This window comes from Meleagris gallopavo, chromosome 12 (genome assembly GCF_905368555.1).
Source record: "Meleagris gallopavo chromosome 12, MGAL_WU_HG_1.1, whole genome shotgun sequence".
NCBI classification, from domain to species: Eukaryota; Metazoa; Chordata; class Aves; order Galliformes; family Phasianidae; genus Meleagris; species Meleagris gallopavo.
This window is the reverse complement of record NC_139415.1, coordinates 2,026,709-2,049,360: the sequence shown is the minus strand read 5'-3', so window position 1 is coordinate 2,049,360 and position 22,652 is coordinate 2,026,709. Positions and strand designations below refer to the sequence as shown.

General features: G+C 59.1%; 2 protein-coding genes across 2 annotated transcripts; one reads left to right on the top strand and one right to left on the bottom strand.

The window, feature by feature from the left end:
• The first annotated feature begins 3,472 nt into the window (after positions 1-3,472).
• Positions 3,473-22,402, top strand: CSPG4 (chondroitin sulfate proteoglycan 4). Its single transcript, XM_010717220.4, has 10 exons — positions 3,473-3,836; positions 11,232-11,395; positions 12,043-15,618; positions 15,763-16,242; positions 16,992-17,168; positions 18,547-18,745; positions 18,848-18,982; positions 19,061-19,215; positions 19,334-19,517; positions 19,936-22,402. Exons 1-10 carry the CDS (start codon positions 3,473-3,475, stop codon positions 21,807-21,809), a joined length of 7,308 nt encoding a protein of 2,435 aa, XP_010715522.3. The 3' UTR covers positions 21,810-22,402.
• On the bottom strand, positions 6,044-11,235 carry LOC146543528 (uncharacterized). Its single transcript, XM_085234243.1, is given in 2 exon segments — positions 6,044-7,435; positions 7,437-11,235. Coding segments are annotated over 2 exon segments (774 nt in total). The 5' UTR covers positions 7,950-11,235; the 3' UTR covers positions 6,044-7,174.
• Positions 22,403-22,652: the final 250 nt, after the last annotated feature.

The following is a 22,652-nucleotide window of genomic DNA, read 5'->3' as shown; positions in this document are numbered from 1 at the left end:
TTCCAACTTGGGGAAAGCCTCAGGGCATGAAGACGCACAGCCCAGCACAAAGCAGGGGCTGTGTTTGGGTCGGAAGCTGCCGTGGGGTGCGGCCAGCCCCAACCCCGACTTGCTGGGGAGCGCAGGGGAAGCCATTTCGGGCGGCATCTGCGCATCGCTGCGTGTCTGTGCGTTCTGGAGTGCCATCTGCTGGCACCCGGCCCACCGAGGTGCCCCCAGAGCCCCTCTGTGGGGAGCTGCGGACCTCGCTGCGCCCCAAAACCGGCCTGAATGAGGAGTGCAGGCAGCCCACGTTCCCTCCTCGGCTCTCCATGGGAGCAGCTTTGGCACACTCGCGTGTGCGTGGCTCCTTGGTGTGGGGCGGTGCAGTTACCATCTTGCATCCATCAGCTCTAAATCTCCAGTGATCCAACTGGAGCCCATTCCGAGTGAGCATACAAATCCAATTTAGGATCCCATTCCCATCTGGCTGTGGAATGAAGCCTGCTTCACCAAGGGCACAGAAATCTGATTGTGCGTCGCTGTGCCTGGAGGCATCCCTGTGCTGTGGGGTTCTCCCTGCAAAGACCATGGAGGCTGTGCGCCCTGCCAGGAAGGAGTGCTCAGACCTCCCTATGCAGTGTGGGGCTTGCAGATCCCCCAGCACCAGCTGCAGAACACCTGGAGAAACTGGAGCAGGGCCACAGGAAGGGAAGGGCCGGGCTGGGGGATGGCTCATCAGGAAGCGCTGGGTCCTCTGTCATCTTGGTCCTTAAATGTTGCATTGCAAACTCACATTTCCCAGCCAAAAACACCTTTTGCACCAGCGCTCCCCCATTTTGCACGGTTACAAATCAGTGGAATGGGACATTTCTGATCGTTTCTGAACATCTGGACAGGCTGCCCAGGGAGGTTGTGGAGTCTCCTTCTCTGGAGATATTCAAGTCTCGCCTGGACGCCTACCTGTGCGACCTGGTGTAGGGAACCTGCTTTGGCAGGGGGGTTGGTCTCGATGATCTCTAGAGGTCCCTTCCAACCCCTACAATTCTGTGATTCTGTGATTCTGTGATCTGCTTTGAAAATGGGGAGATTTATCAAGTCTGACCTTCCCCATGCGCACTTTTGCTTTGACGAAGGAGCAGATTCCAATGAAAACCCACAGGGCTTCTCTGAGAACCATCCCTATCCTCAGCCAAGCCCTGGTGTGCTCTCTCCTGCCAGTGTTACTGGTTTGCACTGGTGATTGGCTGGGTAAGAAATGGGTTTGATGATCCTGTACTGGTGGCACTGCTGGCACTGGTTTTGGGGAAGTGAAGTCCATGGTCCCACCAGCCCCACTTGTCCCAGAGGGCAGGGAGGAGATGTTGCCCAGTGTGGATGAGGTGGGATGGTGGCACAGATACTGACAGAACCATGGATCTCGTTACCATGGCAATCAGCACAGCCCTCAAATGATGGCATGTCACCGGATGGACAAGGGAATGTCCCAGCACCCATCCCATGAGCCAAGTTCTGGCCCCACACCACACACCTGGGGGCTGGCGGTCTGGGCTAATTGAATGTTTCTGCCTCCACATCTCCCTTCCCAGCAAATAAAACCAGAGTGAGATAAAAATCTATGGTGCTTAAAGGAGACGCTGCCAAGTACATTTTTATCAGCTTTCATTTGCATTTTGCTCTCATTTTGCTGGCAGCACTGTCTGGGAACGGCGTTTCCCCCTCGGCTGAGTGCTGCCCAGCTTCAGCTGGCAGCCCCCTCCTTCCAGCACGCCCCATGCACACCCGGCATCCAGCTCACGGAGCCCGTTGGTGCAAACCCCAATGAGGAGTTTGCAAACCCCAACGAGAGCTTGCTTTGCCCCATGAAACCCCGCACGGCCCCTTTTGGCTGCGCTGGGCAGAGCTGAGGGCTCGCTGTGCTCCTCTCCCTGGGATGCAGCACTGCTGCAGGTGGGAGTGCCACAGGTGGGGGTGCCACAGGGAAAAGGAAACGCCGTTTGTCCCGCTCTCGTGAACATTACGGCGTGTCTGGAGCCTTAATTTATACTCCGGCTCCTGGAATTAACAGCTGGAAAGAGAATATTAGCTTTTGGTTAAAAGCCGCGGATTTCAGCCTGAGACATCCTCGCTACTCCGCCCCATCAATCCTGGCAGAATTACAGCTCCCAGAGCCGCAAACCCCGGCGCTGCGCTCCCGCTGGGGGTCCTCATCGCGATGAACCAACGCAACTCCAGGAAGGCTCTCCTCGACTCCAGAAATCCCTGCAACCTCTTTCCCTGCACCGTTTTCCTCCTGTCCTCCCCGGGCCGAGCCGCAGGGACCAGCCTCATAGCAGCTCAGCCCTCGTCCCTAATCGATGCCCACGTCCCCGCCGGGCGATGTCCCCGCAGTCGCGGAACGCTGGTGCCATCTCCCGGCACCGCGGGTCCCGGCTGGGTGGGCACGGCACTGCAGCCGCTGGATCTCCTTGTCTCAGCGGGATTTTCTCGTTTCTCTCCCCGTGCAGGAGCTGCCGAGCTGCCAAACCCCAGCAGCAGCGGTGAATGCGCTCGCTGCTGCCAGCACCGGATGGGACAGCCCAGCCGAGGGCTGCGGGCTCCACGCAGACCCTGCGGACATCAAGGTCAGGCTGGGGGCTCTGTGTGCCTTGTGGAGCTGTGGGCATCCCTGTTCATTGCAAGGGATGGCCTAGAAGGTCCGTTCCAACTCAATTCTAGCTCCCTGCGCAGGTAATGGAGATGACCCGGATCGCGTCCTCCTCTCCATCCGTCCCAAAGCATGAGCACAAGAAGGACTGAGTGAACGTGAAGCGAGGCACAGCTCCTCGCAGCCCTGGAGATGAAGAGCAGGAAAGGGAATACTTGGCAAAATTGAATCTGTACAAATCAGCAAGTCTGGATAATATGTAACCCACAGACTAAATAGAATTAGCTAATGAACTTAGCGAGCCCCTGACGATTATTCATAAAAAGTCAGTGAGAGAATGGCACATCCCGGGTTTATTTAATGTCTTTATTAATGATCTGAAAGCAAGAGTAAACAACACATTAATTACGGCTGCGGATGACTTGGAGCTGCAAGGTGTTGCAGATGCTGGCAAAGTGGCACCGCGGGCCCTAATGAGGTTGGAAGTAATGCAGTGGGGAGCGAGCTGAGCATCATCCATCAGTAGGATGCATCCCGGGGGAGTGGGACCTGAGACACCAATGGCAGGCAGGGGGGAGGTGTGAGCTTCACGGGGTCTCAGCAGGAAGCCTGGAGTTGGGAGGATGGAGAGAGGAGCCCAGCGATTGGGGCAAACGTTGTACGCGGTCCCAATGGGGGCACTGTAACCCAAAGGAGTAACCCTGGAGGCTTGGCACCCCAAGGCTCCAGAATGGGGAGCAAAGCCTTTGCTCAGACCCATCGTGCTCAGTGTCCAAGCACTGCCTGGCACTCCCTGTCCTGCCGCAGGCTCTTGGCAGCCCCTTCCATGGGCGGCAGCACCCAAAGATGCCCGCTCGGCCCCACAGCCCCAGGGCGGGCACTTCTGTTCTACCCTCGCACCGCCCCGGTAGGAACAAGGACGCTTTGAGAGCAGGGTGGGCCATGGAGCGGGAGGCCTCTAGCCCTTTAAGAGGGGAAATTTGTAATCCGAGCGAATTCCTCCTTTCTGACAGGCGGGAGAGCTGCCGGTCCCTCCCTCGCTGCACTTTATTAAATATAGTAGTGGAGCCGCCGTCGGCTGGGAGCGGGCGCGGGCGGAGAGCTCCGGCCAGGAGCACCATGGCACCCCAAGGTGGTCCCCACACACTGCTGCTGCTGCTGCTGCTGGTCCACCAACCCCCTGCCTTCCATGCGGGACCCTCAGCTGCAGGTAAGCCCCATCCCAACACCCGCTGCGGGACTCTGTGCTCTGGAGGCAACAGGGCTAGCATGGGAAGGCACCTAGTGCGGGTGGCATGAGCACCCTTGGGTGCCCAAGGAGCTGCCTGCTTCGGGCAGGGTGCTTGCGGCTGTCCTGCGTCCTGCTGGAGGCTTTACAGGGCAGCGTTGGGATGGGCACACGTGGGATGCTTTGCAGGGCTGAGCAGGTGGCATCCCAGGGCACGCTCCTCTCCCTGCGGGCTTGTTCCTTCTTTCCTCCATGCACCAAAATATCACAGCGCCTGGCAAGCAAAGTGGAAAATTTTCCTTTGTCAGAGTGAAATAAGTGCTCTTCTTCCCTCCAGCACTGACCTTTGGGTCCCGGACAGCACTCCCACCTCATGTGTGGGATCAGTGCTGCGCTGCCCAGCAACTCCAAAGGTGCAAACGTTGCCCCACTGCATCCCATAGTCTATGCGTGGCTGCTGCCAGGCTTGGGCCGGGAAGAGGCTTCCATGGGCACAGCAAAGCCTGCAGAATGCCCCCAGAGTGCTAACCAAGGGCAGGGCGTGGCGGTGGGGATAGTGGGACAACACACACCTCAGAGCTGGGACGGGAAGAGGTTTTGTACTGATTTCCCACTGTGCACAGCCCAAAACAGGCATGTGTGCAGCAGGCACGTATTGCAAAAGGCAAAGTGCCCCGTGTCCCCATCAGCGTTGTCACTGTCACCCTGCTGTGATTACTGGGACATCCCATCCTGTGTCACCCCAGCGCCTCTTGGAGACCCAACCTCTCCTTGTTCTGAACCTCTTGTACCAAAGGCCCCACATGTTCTGAGGTCAGCACTTGGAGCAGCTGGAAAAGTTTCCAGCTGATGGGAAAGAGCAGGAAAAAGTCTGACGGGGGGAATGCAAACCGGTGTCGTGGGAATGAGGAGGAAAATTCTCCTCTTACTCTTATATTTAGCAACAGAGAGCTGCAGGCAGATATATAATAAGCACATTCCTCGAGAATCACAACTTGGGGTTAAGCTCAGCCCCGAGGAGCAAACGTTAGGGTGCAGGCAGCGCGGGAATGCAGCTTCCTGGGTGCTGGGTGGGGATGTGTGCCTAAACTGGGCTCTGGGCACGGCCATGGGTACAGCTGGGCACAGCTATGGGCACGGTGATGGGCACAGCCAGGCATAGGTATGGGCACAGCCATGGGCACAGCCACGGGCACTGCTGTTGACATGGCTAAGGGCACAGCCATGGGCACAGCCACAGGCACTGCTGTTGACATGGCTAAGGGCACAGCCATAGGCACAGCCATAGGTGCAGCCGTGGGCACGACCACGGGCACAGCCTGGTACAGCCATGGGCATGACCATGGGCACAGCCATGATTACAGCTGTGCGCACAGCTGTGGGCACAGCCATGGGCATGGCCATGGTGTTTCACCTGAGGAGGTTGTCAAAGGAACAAAGCTTTCTGTTGGCATGCAGCACCTGGGGAAAATGGCCTCAGATAGGACGCTCACTGCCCGGCTGCTTTTGGGCAGGTGGATATTGGGCTGTGCCTCTGGTCTCTGAGTTCTACTCACAGCCCTGTGACAAAGCCATGTGTCCCACTCTTGGCTCACAGTGTGTCCAACGGTTGCTCCTGGCAGATGGACAGACAAGCAGACAGACAGAAAGCATGCCAGGGAAAGAGAGTGCAGCTAAAAATGGATGGCAGCTCGGAATGGCATGGGGGAACCGCCCGGTGGCACGGCAGCGGTGCCATCACGTGCTGCGAGCCAAGGGGGATGAAGGCAACCTTCATCCATCAGCATGCCCCATGCTGTGACTCACAGCTATTAAAGGAGCCTTTATGGGCCGTGAGTCAGTGCAGGATGGGAGCATCCCAGGCTGCTTTTTGCCCAAACCTTATTTTTCTGAGAGTTGTTTTCCTCCGTTACTCACACTGCCGTGCACACCTCCTGTGGGCAGCCAGGGGAAACCGCATGGGCATCGCTGGCTATTCGGGGCACTTCCACAGCCAGGGCATTTTGCTGCATCCCCTCCCTTCGGCCAGGAGCGCCCTATGGGGTGATATCCTGGTTTCTTCCCATGCAGGGACCTCTGGGAGCGGGGTCGCTTCCGCTGGGCCATGGGGCCGAGGTGGCTGTGATGCCTCCCGGGGGGGCCCAGCTGCCCCACAAGGCACCCAGCTATAAATAGAGGCAGGCGCGCCGTTATTTTCTCTATAAACACAACTCCTCGGCTGCTTTCTCATAGATGGGAAAGGCGTGGGGCTGAGAAACCCCAGGCCGGGAGGGGAGGGGGCCCCTGGCTGCATGGGAACGGAGCGAGGAGGGCTTCCAGCATCTCCCCCCATGCTTGCTGTTGCCGTGCAGCTCTCGCAGCCCGCCTCTGGCTGATGCATCCCATCTTTCTGGCGCTTCAAAGGCGCTCCGTCCCACGCCAGACTGGGACGCGGCCGCCGGGCAGCCCTCCAGCTCAGTGCTGTTTGTTTGCATCGCTCCGGTAACACGGCCGGGCGGGGGGCGCGGGACACCCCACGAGTGGCTGCGCGGGATGGGGGCACGATGGATCCCACGGCCACGGGCGGGCAGCGGGAGCGCAGAGCTGGCTGCGGTGCCATGGGCAGGGTGGGGCCGGGAGAGCTGGCAGCCGTGGGGGGAGAAAAGGGGGGAGAGAACAAAATCCGCCTTGGGATGGTTTGGAAACCACGTCCTCTGGGGCTGATACAATATTTCCAGGCCAACTTCTGCTGGCAGAGGGGCTGCCGTGAGCCTGAGTCACGCTGCAGGGCCGTCACAAAGCCCCATTTACCGCCGCTTCCCCCAAACGCTCCCGCTTTTTCCCCCCCTGCTCTCCTCCTTCCGCTTCCAGCCAGGCCTGAACTCCATGCATCCCTCTGAGCCGTCAGCACGCGGCATTATGTGCCCTGAACCGACCCCTCGGTGGGAGAGCAGCCCTGTCCTGTGCATGGACACACAGACACACGGACATAGGGACACGTGGACGTAGGGATGCATGGACATAGGGACACACGAACACTGGGACAGATGGACACATGGACAGAGGGGCCAAGGGACACATGGTCACAGGAAGACATGAATTCATGAACATAGGGACACGTGGACGTAGGGATGCATGGACATAGGGACACACGGACACTGGGACAGATGGACACATGGACAGAGGGGCCAAGGGACACATGGTCACAGGAAGACATGAATTCATGAACATAGGGACACGTGGACGTAGGGATGCATGGACATAGGGACACACGAACACTGGGACAGATGGACACATGGACAGAGGGGCCAAGGGACACATGGTCACAGGAAGACATGAATTCATGAACATAGGGACACGTGGACATAGGGACACTTGGACATAGGGACACACGGACATAAGGACACAGGGACGTAGGACACATGGACATAGGGATATAGGGACACAGGGTCACACACACAGGGACATAGGGACTTGCAAACACAGGAAGAAATGGACACGAGCATAGGGACACATGGATTTAGGGACACGTGAGCATAGGGACATATGGGCATATGGACCCATGGACATAGGGACAGATGGACATAAGGACCCATGGTCATGTGGACATGTGGAGATAGGGACACGAGGACATACGGACACAGGGACACATGGACATATGGACATAGGGACACAGGGATATAGAGACACACAGACATGGACATAGGGACACATAGACATGGGGACAAACAGACACATGGACATAGGGGCACAAGAACACATGGGGCACAAGAACACATAGGGGCACAAGAAGACATGATCACATGGACATAGGGACACATGGACATAGGGACATGGACACACAGACGTGGGCACACACAGACATATGGACATGTGGGCACGTGGACACAGAGACACATAGACAGATGAACACACAGACACAGGGACACCTGGATATGTGGACATGCAGACACGTGGAAACAAGGACATAGGGACAAGAGGACAAAGAGATGCACAGACACATGGACACAGGGACACACAGACACAAATACATGGGGATATACAGACACAGGGACGCACAGACACAAAGACACATGGACAGATAGCTAGATACAAGGACACATGGCCACAGGACATAGAATACAGGCACACACTGACACACTCACGTACAGGCACACGGACACAGGGACCAGCAGATAAGCGGACACGAGGACGCACGGACACATGGACATGCAGATACACGGATGCATGTCTGCAGGCGTGACACAAGCCCACGGGATGTGTGTTGCCAGATGCATGTGAACTGCTGAGGCTGCACACCCTGACCCTTGGGGATCCCATCCAGCTGTGCCCAGATGCCACCGTCGTTCATCCTGGCCACACCAGCAGCCCTCGGGCTGCTCAGATCACGGCAGAACAGCGCTGGGGAAGCAGAGGCCAAACTTCTGGCCCCGTATCACTGCAAAGCACTGTGGGGTTGGATGCAGGCAGCCCCCCTCCAGCTGTGCAGGAGCAGGGCCATGGCTTTGCCTGACCCTGCAGTCCGTGGGCTGCAGAACGGCATTTTTGTGTGGGAGCCAGGGCAGGAGCGCGGGGACGCAGCTGGGAAGGAACGAAGGCGGGCGGAGGTAGAGGCGGATGCTGGGGGCGAGCGGGACGTGCAGGGGAGGGCTCGGAGCCCTTCCAAGGGATAATGTCACAGCCAACACTGGGGGTGGTGCAGCCCCCCAGAGCGGCGGCGTTATCAGCGTTGGCTCTGCAGCCCTCCCTGCATCGATGCTTTCCAGCAATCACTGAAGTGCCTGGAAAGCACCAGAGTGGGGAGCAGCAGACGTGACCCTATTGTGAGGTGAGGGAGCGGTGCTCACAACCCAAGGACAGAGCCAGGAGTGGGGAGAAGGAGGAGAAGCCCTCCTCCATGGCAGCAGCCATCCTGCAGCAGGCAGGTGCCATCACAGCCGATGCGATGGGGATGGCACCCCAAAGCTGCGGCACTGCAGACATCCCCATTGGGGTCAGATGCTCGAGGCTGGCCCCGTGCCACTCATTTCCATGGCACTGGGATTGAAGCCTGGAGGGGCCCCACGCCCCCTGCTCCCAGCAGAGCTGTGTTTGCCTTCGCCTGCCTCGCAGGCTGCTCGTTTCCTTCCCCAGCCATAAATAAAACCACGCTGTAAATCGGAGGGAATGCGCAGCATAATGGAGCCTTTCTCCTCACTCCCTCAGGGCTGTGGGGTGGGCAGGGACCGCTTCCTCCTGCCGGCTGCCCACGGCCCCATCCCACAGCCCCATATGCCACCCGACTCAGCGAGGCCACCCATGGCAGAGCAGGAGGGATGGGAGCACACTACCTTATAAAGTCATCCAGCCCCAAGGCTGACGCTGCAGAGCAGGAATGCACCGGGCCGGACATCGTGCACACAGGGCTGCTTGTTCGGGGCAACAAGGAGCCCTCACTCCCCACCTGGTGTCCCACCCTAAAACCCAGCAGAGCCGGCAGGAAGGGCTGCACACAGAGAGCCTTTCAGGTGCTGGGGTGCAGCAAAAGGGCTGCTTTAACACATTCCATCCCCTCCTTGCACACACATGGCCGACCTCAATGAAGCCTTGTTGAGCAGCCAAGGGTAGTTTCACTCCCTTTTTTCCATGCTCAACATCCTTCCCACGGAGGGGACCACTGGGACACGGGGTCCCCACGCCCCCCGGGAATGACGCACCTCCCTGCTGCAAACTCTGCCCTAAGCACCAGCAAACAGCCCCAGGGGAAGGGACAGGGCAGGGAACCTGGCCAAGCATCCCATAGCCAGCGCGTGGCCGGCAGTTGGGGCAGGCGCCCAGTGAGCACAGAGCCTTTGCTTGTTCGCCCAGCCCCATGGGAGCAGCGCGCGCCTGGGGTTTGCTCAGAGCACGGCTTTTGGCTTTCCTCCTTGTTATTTTCAGTGCAAAAAAAAAAAAAAAAAAAGAAAAAAAAAGGAAAGAACGAAAGAAAGAAAAAGACAGTGCAGCCTATAATCTGCTGGCTGGCTGCTTGGAAAGTGTGACGGGGCCCTGCTCGCCTCCACGCGCTTTGCTACAGGATAGAGCAAGCTGGGAACAGGGGTTGCTCCAGTGGGGTCCCCCACTGGGGATGAGGTGGTTCATTTGTAGGCCTCAGCCCTTTGCTTTAAGCCTCCCAGCTTGCTGCACAGCAGAGCTGGCTGCCCAGCTGGAAACCACATTGTTTGGGATGAGGGAAGCTGCAAAACTGAAATGCAGCAAATGCTAGGTGGGAGCACATTGGGAACCAGCACCATGTCCCCGAGGCCCAAACATAATGCCCACCACATGTGTGGCTGCACAGGGGTGGGGGTGAAAAGGGAGAGGAAAAAGCCTTTTCGCAAAGCGTTGCATGCAGCGTGGTGCCAGGAGCGGGGTGTGTGGGGATGGTTCTGCAGCAGTGGGTCAGAGGAGGACAGCCCATAACGGCCCTGCTGGGGCTCCTGTGATTCACTGGCTTGGGCCGGAGGAAGAAGGAGCCAAAGCGGCTCATGCCAACGGCATGCACAGGGACCAGGAAATGAGCAGGCTTGAGTAAGACGTGCTGGCAGCCCCGAGCCTGAGGCTCGCTGTTAGTAGTGCTGGGTGTTCCCCTGCTGCCACCTCTCCCCTGCACAGCACGGCTGGGGGATGCTGCTCTCCCAGACCCCAAATGAAACTGGAGCCAATGATTGGAAGTGGTGTTTGGAGGCATCTGGGCAAGGAGGTGTGCATGTCTCCAAAGAGCGCAGGCTGGGGCTGCCCCTCAGGGAGCAGCTATAGAGTCTAAATATCTTTTAGGGCTAGCGAGTCCTCCTGAAGGCCCAGAGCGGAGCCTTTGGGATGCATCAACTCATGCTCTGCATGCAGGCACAGTGCACACTCAGCCCGTTGGCACACCAAGCTGCTGTGCAGTGCAGCTGCACCGTGGTCCCCTCGCATCGTGCCTTCTGCACACCCCATAACACATCACACTGCCGCATGCCATCGTGCTGAGCCCACCATGCTCACAGCTACAGGCCCTGAGCCCCTTCCAGCAGCAGCTCCTGCGACCTCGTATGGATGGCACACACACACGCACTGAGCACTCCAGCAGGGGACATGCAGCACCGCGGTGCGAAATACACAGAGGGTTGGCACCGGGGAGCCTGGGCAGGGCAGGGCCACCACTCCATGAAGACACGGGGGTGGCAGGGTCACAGAAGACAGAGGGATGAGAACGGAGGCTGGAGGGCTGCAGCCTTCGGGCCCCATCGTGTGGCCGCCGGCGGAGGATGCAGCTCCCAGCAACGCGCAGCCCAGCGACGGGAGGGCTGCTGGAAGGGGTCTCCCGCTCATACGCAGGGCTGGGAGTGCCCTTCCAGGGGTCCTTCCCCCTCCCGACCCTCTCCTTTCCCGTCCCAGTCTCGTTCTTCGGGGACAGCTTCGTGGAGATGCCGCTGGCGGACGCCTCGCGGACGGTGCGGCTACGGCTCCAGCTGTACACCGGGCAGGGCAGCGGGCTGCTCTTCCTGGCCGCCGGGCAGCCCGACCACCTCCTGCTGCAACTGCGAGCCGGCACCCTGCAGGTCAGCCCCGCGGGCCGTGCGCCCGCTGCGTGGGGAGGTGCGGGAGGGTAGGAAGGGGAATGGATGAGCAGAGGGCGCTGGAGAAATGGAAGGTTCCACTAGCGGCCGCTCCCAGCCCACCACAGACCGAGCCCAGCCGGGGCGTGGGAAGGGACGAGGACAGAAGAACAATTTCCTCTTGTGGTTACGGTGCTGGCATCCACCAGAGGAAATGAGCAGGGAGCGTCCACTAACCACATCTGAGGCCAGGGACGGAGTGAGCAAGCAGCTGACCGTGCGTCTCGGGGCCCCCTGGCCAACCCTCTATTAGAGAGGCTCCAGGATGCTGCTTGTGGGGATGTACCCTCCCACGCCCACCCCCGCTATTTCTATATTATATATAGAATGTATATAAACCTGCTATTTCCACCGCCAGGCTGATGGTGGCTGGAAGCAGCCCAAGCAGTGTGGAAGGGTTAGATGGGGCTGGAAAGTGGAGTCAGCACATGGCAGAGCTCCTGCATGGGGAGAAAAGGGATGGGGGATGGAGGACCCCGCAGAGGCACGCAGAGATGAATGGAGGGACTGGGACACTTTAACCCTCAGGGATGTGTCCTCACACCATGCTTGAGCTGAGCCCTGACCCCTGTCGGTCTCCTTCCCCACAGGCCAGGCTGCGGCTGGGCTCAGAAGAGGTGACTCTGCAGTCCCCAGCAGAGCTGCAGCTGGACAACCTGGCGCTGCACGACGTGGAGCTGATGCTGGAGGATGGCAGGATGACACTGACAATCGATGGCCTTTTCAACAGCTCTGTGGACATCGCGGGGCCCATGCGGGAGCTGGACATCCAGCACGGCCTCTATGCAGGGGGGACAGGCAGCCTCAACCTGCCATACCTCGCTGGGGTCAGCCCGCCCTTCAGGGGCTGCCTCCACACTGTGACATTCAACGGTCTGGATGTCCTCTCCCCGCTGTCCTCTGACAGCAGCTCCAAGGTCTTCCACCAGGTGCAGGAAGGCTGCAGCGCACAGTTCTCTGCAGAGCCTGAGGAGCCCATTGGATTCCTGGGGCCACAGTCCTACATCGCCTTCCCCACATGGGAGGCGAGAGAGGAGGGGACCATCGAGTTTGTGATCACCACAAGCATCACCCAGGCACCCCTCATCTACCACGCAGGGCTGGAGAACGACTTCTTCTACCTGGAGATCTCCAACGGGCGCCTGAGAGGATTTGTTGAGAAGGGCAATGGCGTCATCGTTCTACACAACAACATCTTCATCAGCGACGAGCAGCAGCATTACGTCAAGGTCTACACCGACAACCACAAGCTGGAGATCCTGATTGACTACTATGCCTCATCCAGATCCAATCGGGGCATCAACAGCCGCCTGGACCTCCAGGGAAACCTCTTCATTGGAGGCTTGAATGACAAAGCCTTGCAAAGGCTCAGGGCTCACCACCTTGCTTTCACCTCAGTGTGGACCTTGACCAACACCTCATTTGTTGGTTGCATGGAGGACCTGCGCATAAACCAGCAGCGGAGGAGCCTGCAGGATGCCGTGGTGACAAGGGATGTCACAGTTGGCTGTGGAAGGCAGGAGCACTACTGGGACTACGAGGAGACTTATGAGCAGGACGAGGCACCCACCTCACCGCCGCCCGATGCCTGGCACGGAGCTCTGGGCCTGGCAGAACCGTGCCAGCCAGATGGCAGCTTCCCACCTGCCTTCGCCAATGTCAGCCGGCTGCTGCACGTCAGCCCCCTCATTGTCTCCGAAGGGGGCATGGCCTTTGTGGAATGGAAACACGCACAGCCCACGGTGGACTTGGGCCTTGCAGGCATCCGGCAGTCCCAAATCCTATTCAGCATCACCAGTGACCCAAGGCATGGCGAGCTGGAGCTGGACATCCCCGGCTCCCGGAGTAGAAAGAAGTTCACCTTGTTGGATATTGTGAATCGCAAAGTCAGGTACATCCACGACGGCTCTGAGGGCCCTATGGACCAGCTGATGCTGGAGGTGACAGTGACTGCCCAGCAAGGGATCCCTGAGTGCCTGCGGCAAGGGCAGACCTACCTGCTCCCCATCATGGTCAACCCTATCAACGATGCCCCACAGGTGATCTTTCCCCATGGGAACCACATGACAATCCTGAAGCACACACGGAAGCACCTGACCATGGACATCCTGCAGGCCCTGGATGACGACACATCCTGCGACGACCTTGAGTTCCAGCTGCACGGCGGGCAGCAGGACGAGGGCTATGTGGAATACGACTTCCACCCTGGGGTGCCCATCGAGGAGTTCTCCTGCAGGGACCTGGAAGCAGGCAACGTGGTCTACGTGCACCAGAGCGGAACAGACTTGCAGCTCACTTTCCAGGTGAGTGATGGCACAGTGCCGAGCCCCATTGCCACCCTGAGGATCCTCGCAATAGAGCCCAACATCCGCTTGCACAACAACACCGGGCTCGCCATCTCCCAAGGAGGAGCTGCGCGCATCACCACGACCAACCTGTCTGTGGAGACAAATGCTGTGAAGCAGCGAGTTGCCATCCTGTACAGCCTCACAGAGCCCCTCAGGTACGGTGAGATCCAGAAACAAGGGAGCATAGGAGGGGAATGGAAAAAAGTTGAGTCCTTTCATCAGCAAGACCTGGAGCAGGGGCGTATCCAGTATTTCAGCACAGATCCAGAGCACCGGCAGGAGGATGTCACAGAGAAGCTACGGTTCAGTGTCCAGGTGGGACAGAAGGTCTTGCCAAACAATACCTTTACCATAACTATTAAAAGAGCCACCATTAAGATGAAGACCATGGTCCCCCTCCAGATGAAGAACAAGCGGCACAAAAACATCACCAGTAGGGAGCTGGAGGCAATGCTGGAAGACCCAAACTCTGCCCCAGTCCCCTTCCACTATGTGATCATCCAGGCTCCCAAGAAGGGGAACCTGGAGCTCCTCAGCAACAGGCTGACTGAAGGCTTTGGGTTTACCCAGGACGATCTGCAGAGAAATCACTTGAGCTACAGCGCAACCATCAGGAATGCTCAGCAGGCTGAGGACAGCTTCCAGTTCCGTGTCCATGCCGGCGAGGAGCACTCCCCTGTGTACACCTACACGATCGGCATCGGTGGGGACCCCAACGCACCTGACCTGACCAATGTCCTCCTGACCGTGCCTGAAGGCGGGCAGGCTGTCATCTCCAAGGACCACCTCTTTGTGCAGAGCCAGAACAGCATGGACTACATCTACGAAGTGATTGAGGGGCCAGCACATGGCAGGCTGGCTTGGGCTACATCCCTTGGCTGGCCCTCTGGCGAGGAAATCACGGAGTTCACCAACGATGACATCCTCCACCGCCGGCTGCTCTACCAGCACGATGACTCCGAGACCCTGGAAGATGATATCCCTTTTGTGGCCATCAGGCAGGGCGAGGGCAGCTCTGAGCCTGAGGCGGAGGAGGTGAGAGGTGTTTTCAGGGTCTCGATCCAGCCTATCAATGACCACACTCCTGTCCAGGTGGTGAACAAGGTCTTCAACGTGGTGCGCAATGGGCAGCATCTGCTGACGACGGATGACATCGCCTTCACTGACAAGGACTCTGGCTTCTCCGACACGCAGCTGGTGCTGGCAAGGAGGGACATCTTGTTTGGCAGCATCGTGTCTGTCGATGACAGAAGCCACCAGCTCTACCGGTTCACCCAGGATGACCTGAGGAAGAAAAAGATTCTTTTTGTCCATTCCGGAGCGGACCGGGGCTGGATCCAGCTGCAGGTTTCCGATGGCCTCCACCAAACCACTGCCCTCCTGGAGGTACAAGCATCAGAGCCCTACATCAGAGTAGTCAACAACACTGGCCTAGCCATCCCCCAGGGGAGCCGAGGGAGCATCGATTCCTCTGTACTCAGCCTGGAGACCAACATGGACATCAGGTCAGACGAAGAGATACGGTTCCTGGTAACGGCCCCACCGAGGTGGGGGACTGTGCTGCGAGGGGAGCAGCCGGTCATGGCCTTCTCACAGAGGGACCTGCTGGCAGGAGAGATCTCCTACCTCCACAATGGCAGCAGAAATGCCCGGGATGAGCTCCAGTTTACTGTGGAAGCAAACGAGATGGCAGTAGAGGACACACTGGCCATCACCATCTTCTTGGACACCCACCCCAGCCCCCTGCACGTTGTCAACAACAAGGAGATACATGTCTTCCAGGGGGAAGCTGCTGAGATCAAGGAGGAGCACTTGCTGGTTAGTATCATTTCTCTAGTCGTTCCTCTCCCCCCCACGTAATTCCACCTGTATGGAAGAAGGACTTGTGTCCATCTCTGGCTTTGCCCAGGGGAAGAGATGGGATTCAGGCCCCTGCTAACACTATGTTCTCCATGCTCTCAGGTGACCCATGAGGAGATCCCACCCCAGGATATCGTCTACCTGGTGAGCAGCCCCCCGGTCTCTGGCTTCCTGGTGATGGTTCAACACGGCCAGGACTCAGACGAGCCACCCAGCCTGGACCCCATCCAGTCCTTCACCCAGGAGGACATCAACAGCGGCCAAGTGCTCTACCTGCACTCCAAGCCAGAGGAGGAGCGGGACCGGTTTGTCGTGGATGTGACGGCTGGGGGAGCAGACCCACTGGTGGGGGTGGCTGTCAGCCTGGTTGTGCTCCCTGCCACCATTCCCCTGGACATCCACAACATCACAGTACCGGGAGGAAGCTCTGCCACCATCTCCACAGCTGTCCTCAACATCCCCAGTGCCTACTTTGCGGCCCTTGACATGGAGTTCAGGGTGCTCCAGCCTCCCCGCTTTGGCACCATCCTGAACAGCCAGCGGCCCCAGGATGGGGGACTGCACAGCTTCACCTGGAGTGAGGTACAGATTGCCCAGGGGTGGGCTGAGCTCCTGCCCTGGTGCCACCAGGAGGCTGGGGAGGGAGGTTGGGCTCTTCCTTTTCTCTTTCTCTTTCTCTTTCTCTTTCTCTTTCTCTTTCTCTTTCTCTTTCTCTTTCTCTTTCTCTTTCTCTTTCTTCTCTCTTTCTCCTTCTCTTTCTCTTCCTCTTTCACTTCCTCTTCTCACTATCTTCCTCTTTTTCTCCTCTTTCTCTTCCTTTTCCTCTTTTCTTTATCTTCCTCTTCTCTTTCTCTTCTGTTTCTCTCTCTCTCTTCCTCTTTCTATTTCTTTCCTCTTCATCTTCCTCTTCCTCTTCTCTTCTCTTAGAGATCTGCCCATAGGAGGGGCTTGGAATGGCCAGGTCCATGTCTGGCATGGTAGGGGTCCAGCCCAAGACCTGAGATGGGTTTGGATGGCCCTGGGGGAGGGATGCCCCAGACCTACTGATGGACACCCAGCTCCTGCATCCTCCCATAGATTCATAGAATCATTACGGTTGGAAAAGATGATTAAGAACACCAACTTCAACCCACTCCCACCATGCCCACTGACCACGTCCCTCAGTGTCACATCTCCACGGCTCTTGAACACCCCCGGGGACAGTAACTCCACCACCTCCAGGGCAGCCCGTTTCAATACCTCACCACTGTTTTGGAGAAGAAATTTCCCCTAATACCCAATCAGTTATCCTAACACCCAACGCAGTTCACTCACACGGCCCCCTCCCACAGGTGCAGAGCCAGCAGATCCAGTACCGGCAGGACGTTCCCCATGCCCAGGCCGACAGCTTCACGCTTGTGGCCAGCACCTCGACCTCCGAGAGGCAGAGCCAACCTGGGACCGTCTTCATCACCATCCTGCCCCGCAGCACCAAGGGGCCGCAGCTGCGCACCAACGCCGGGCTCCAGGTAATGGGCACTGTGCGGGGGGCGGCTCCTTCCCTGCTCCTCCTCTGCCTCCTCCTCTTCCTCCATCTCCTCCTCCTCCCCTAGCGATGCTGGAGCTGTCCACGAGGTGGGAGCATCGCCCACTCCAGCCGCTGCCTGCCGTACAGTTTAGGAAATACCAATTACTTGGGAATAGCACAGCGCTCCTCTCCCCATGCCTCGTGTCTCCTAACCCCTGGCCTTCCTCACCCACCCCAGCCGCATGCACTGCCAGGGGGCTTTGGGAAGGAGGCTCCGAGCTGTAGAGCTGCCCAGAGGGAGGGGGATGGGATGCCCACCCAAACCTGGAGGTCTCCATCCATAGGCAGCCCCTCCCGGACACACATCTCTGGCTGTGCACACACTGCTTGCACAGCCCCTCCGGCAAATCGCCTTTGTTGTGCGTTGAGCCCTGATCTGCCCCAGCTGTGCCAAAATCCCCCATAAAATCCCCACTGTGCCTCCTCCTCGCTGGTTTCCAGCCAGCCTGGCACTTAGGGACCCCCGTTCCCTCCAGCTACCACCACACTGCAGAGCTGCCAAAAGGCAGGAAAAGGCCCCAGAACAATTTCAGCAGCACAGCTCCATTCTCGGAGGGTTTGGAGCAGGGAGCATATCCCAGCTGAGTGCAAGGAGGGGCCAGGCATGTGTTTGTGCTCTCGGGAGATGACTTCAGCGGGTAAAGGTCATGGGCCCGGCATGGAGATTGCACACAGCTTCCCTGCTGCACGCACACAGCGCCGGGTGCAGAGTCCATGTGGGCAGTGCAGGGATCCCAGCTATAATAACGCGGGGAGGATGTGGGGCAAGCTATATGGGTCAGCCCTGCTCAGCCCAGCTGCATTGTCCCGTTCTGCATTGCTGAAGCTGCACTTCCCGGCCTCGCTCCTTGCTCCCATGGGGGATCTGATGGATCTGATTTCACCGCAGGCACCCACACCCACTCAAGATATGCATGGGGAGAGGCCAGCTGGAAAGCACTGTGCTAACCCGATGCTGGGACAGGAATAATCCCGCAGTCTGCAAGGCTGGAGTATGGCAGAGGATAAGCAACGGGGTGCATTGCTGCCTCCTGCTTGCCTCCATCCCCTGCATGCTTTGGGCTGAGCCCTGGGCACTGAAATTCCTTTGCAGTGGGGTGATGCTGCAGATGTGGAGTGGCAGCAGTCACGGGCACTGTGCCCCATGAACGTGCTGGGGAACAGGCGCGGGGCGATGAGGGCTTGGGCAGAGGCCAGGGGATGCGTGCATCACCCAGCAGTGCACAAGGAGCTCTTGTACGGCCGAGATGTGCCTCCCTGTGCAAGGCACGCGGCGCTGCTGGGGTGTCCAGAGAGTCACGGCCTTTCCTGTCCCCCAGCTGCGGGAAGGCACCGCTGCCACCATCGGCCCCCAAACTCTGCGTGCTGAGGACGAGGACAGCCCGGCAGCTGAGGTCACCTTCTCCATCCAGCCTCCAGCCAACGGCAAGGTGGTGCTGCGCTCTGCTCCCAACACGGCACTGCGGAGCTTCACGCAAGCGCAGATTGACAGCGGCATCGTCCTCTTTGTGCACCAAGGTACAGCTGTCCCCGTGCTCTGTGCCACTGGGGTGGGCACCGTGCCCTGGTCCTGCACCAAGGTAGGGTCTGCCCTGTGCCCCAGCTCCATGCTCTCCACAGGGCCCCTGGATGGAGGCTTCGCCTTTGACCTGTGGGATGGTGAGAACCTGTCTCCCGGGCACTTCTTCCTCGTCAGGGCGCACAGAGAGGAGCACATCAGCCTGGCCAAGAAGCAGAGCCTCACCCTCTGCCCAGGTGGGTGTGGGGCTCGGGCAGCGGCACTCAGGAATTCCAGAGGAGAAAGGCTGATGCCCATCCTGATGTGTTTTCCAGGTGCCCTGCAGCCCATCACCAGCGAGAACCTGCAGGCATTGAGCAGCAGCCCCGCTGGCCCTGCTGCCCTGTACTACAGCATCGAGCAGGCACCGCGCCTGGGGCAGCTGCGCACCGCCCATGGGGATGAAGTCAGGAACTTCACCCAGGCCCAGGTGGAGACAAGGCCCAGCTCTCCAACACCCCCACAGCTCGGGGTCCTGCCCTGACAGCCCCCTACTCTGAGTTTATTTTGACACTAAGCTGAATTCAGTGTGATTTTATTCCTTCTAGGTGGATGCCGGGATGGTTTTCTACCAGCACGAGATGCCGCAGAAGCCCTTCTGGCTCACCCAGGATGCCATCCGCTTCCGCGTGGTTGGTCCCACCACCATCTCTGACTCCTTCATCCTGCTGGTGCTGATATCATTCGAGGCGAAGTGTCCCCAGCGCTCGACTCAGCTATGGAGAAATGCAGGTGAAAAAGGATGGGAGAGGAGGAAGGGACAAGCAAAGGACAAACGAGCTCTCCTGAAGTTTGCAGAATCCCCCCGAATGGGGATGAAGCTGTGCAAACTTCAGGAGAGCTTGTTTGTTGGAGGAAAAAGCACTATTGTGCAACGTGCACGTACACTGATAGTGCACCAACCAATAGCTAGAAAATTGCATCCATCCTTTGGCTGCATATAACCCCTTTGAGTGATGTGGTCTAGAGTGGTCACAGGCATGGGCTGATAGTTGGACTGGATGATCTTACTGGTCTTTCCAACCTTAATAATTCTGTGATTCTGCGGTTCCCCTCATCATCTTGCCAAGATAACAAATCCCATTTGCCTTCCCCATCGCTTTGCAACTCTTCTGCTCTGACTGAGCTTTGGCTTCCCCTTTTTCCCCAGGTCTCCATCTCGTAGATGCTCAACGAGCAGAGATCGGCACCTCGCTGCTGGATGCATCCAACCTCCTGAGCCAGATCCCAGCCCCTGAGCAGGACGCACACGATGTCATCTTCCTGGTGACGGAGCTGCCGGTGCACGGACAGCTTTGGGTGGCTGATAGGCTGCTGGATCGCTCACAACCCTTCTTCCTGCAGTCAGACCTGGCTGCTGGACGCCTGCTGTACGTGCACCATGAGAACGGTGGCACTGAGGACCGATTCCAGTTCAAGGCTTGGCTCCGGCCGCGGGCACAGCGCTCCATCCGTCCTCCCCAGGAAGGGCTGCTCATCTCCGAAGCTTTCAACGTGACGGTGAGCAGCAGCAGCAGCCAGAAGCCCCCGCAGGTGGTGAAGCAACAAGGAGCACTGCGGGTGCTGCCCAACTCCACCATCACCTTGTCCAGGCAGCACCTGGACGTGGCAGAGCCACAGGGCTCCCCAGAGGAGCTGGTGTACAGCCTGCTGCACAGCCCCCAGACCGGACACCTGGCCGACGTGCGCAGCCCACAGGTGCCCATCAAGCGCTTCACACAGGCAGACATCAATGCGGGACACGTGCTGTTGGTCACTGCAGCCCGTGGTGCTCAGGAGTCCCTGGTGCTGAGCCTGTCTGATGGCCGGCATCCACCTGCCCACATCTCTCTGGAGGTGGTGGTGCTGCCCATGGGCAGTGCAGAGCCGCTGGAGGTGCCGCAGGAGCTGAATAGGGCCTTGCTGTCCCCACGGCACGTGGCTCCGCAGCTCGGCGAGGGCAATGCCCTTTACACCATCACCGCAGAGCCGAGGTTTGGCCAAGTGCAGGTCAACAGAAAGCCAGCACAGGGCTTCTCGCAGGCACAGCTGGAGCGCGGAGAGGTGACCTTCACCTTCACCAAGCTCACCTCGTCCGAGGACAGCTTCCAGTTCCTCGCCAGGTCACGAACAATGAACAGCACTGGGGTGGTGAATGTCACCGTCCGTGCCTTGGCGACAGCACGGCCGGGCAGCGTGTGGCCCAGGGGCACCACAGCCCTGCTGGATACCAGCACGCTGGATGCCAGTGAGCTGGCCAACCGCACCCACAGCATCCCTGTCTTCAGGCTCCGCCAGCCACCCCACAGCAGCCGCCTCATCAGGAGACCCCGTGCACCAGGGCAGCCCGCTGTCCCCATTGAGTCCTTCAGCCAGAGGGAGCTGGAGCAAGGGCTGGTGGGGCTGGAGGTGCTTGATGACAGGGACACAAACCAGCAGCACCCACACAGTGACAGCTTCACCTTTGAACTGGTGGCTGCTGGCGTGCCACCAGCACTGGTGTCCCTGGGGTACATCACCGAGCCCTACAATGCCTCTAAGTCCTATGGTGTCACCCTGCTCCTGGCCCCGCCAGCACCATCGTCCCTAGTGCCACAGCCGCAGGGCACGGCACGCAGCAGCCTCAATGCCAGCGAGCCAGGCTCTGTGCCCCCACCCACCAGCCCCAGCCCCGAGGAGGGCGGCACCTTCCTAGGCTTCATCGAGGCCAACATGTTCAGCATCATCATCCCCATCTGCCTCATCATCCTCCTGCTGGCCCTCATCCTGCCCCTGCTCTTCTACCTGCACAAGCGCAACAAGACAGGCAAGCACCACGTGCAGGGCTCACCTGCCTCCAAGGCCAAGAATGGAGCCGTACCGGAGCAGGAGACCTTCCGCAAGACGGACCCCAACCAAGGCATCCCCCTAACGACTGTCAATGCCCTGGATGGCAAAGGCACAGCTCCGCCACCGCAGGGTCCCGGCGTGCCAGCTGACCCCGAGCTGCTGCAGTACTGCCGGACATCCAACCCCGCCCTGAAAAACAACCAGTACTGGGTGTGAGGGTGCAGGGCGGGGGCACGAGTGGTGGGAGCCCCCCAGAGCATCACCTCCTCCTCCAGGGCAGCCGGCATCCCGCGGGCGCTGCAGGACCTGGGGATGGGGGGCTGCCAGCACGGCCGCCCAGGACCCCCCCATCTCCATAGTGCTTTGGGCAGAGGGGCAAGTGGGTGGGGGGGGGCAAAACGCCATCAGGGAGCGCTGCCATCGGGTACGCACTGGGGGGACCTGAGGTTGGCCAAGGTGCTGGGGGTGCAGGTGGGTGAGAGGGATGAGGACGAGCAGCTTTGCACCACGTCAGGCTCAGGATGGAGCTGCCCAAATCCCCCAGGGCTAGGCGGGTTGCAGTGACGGAGCAGAGGCTTGGAAAAACCCCGTGGCCAACGCCAAGGGGATCCAAGGAGCCCCCGCCCACCCGGAGAAGAGAAATGAGCAAAACACATCGTGCTGCCTCCAAACAGCCAGAGCAGCCGGGGCTGCACGCCAGGCCAGGTGCCCCCAGAGGCACAAAGCTGGAGGTGGGAGCGGGCACGGCTTGGTTTCCCACTGTACGCTCCAGTCTGGTAGGAGTGCACGGAATAAAGTGCCTTTCCCGAGCTGCAGCCGGTTTGCCTGAGCCCTGCCAAGCTGTGAGCTGCAGCGCAGTGCTTGGAGGCGGCGTGCCGAGCCCCAGCCTCTTGCTCAAGTTTTCCCCTAAGCCCTTAAATAGGAATGAGCCGAGGAAAAACTGAGAGCTGCGCTCAGGATGGGACCCAACAACAACAACACACCGAGTGGCTGCAGCTCCTTGCCACAGGGCTCTCCTGCTCTCTGCGTGCTGCAACCGGGCTGAGACGGTCCCTCAGC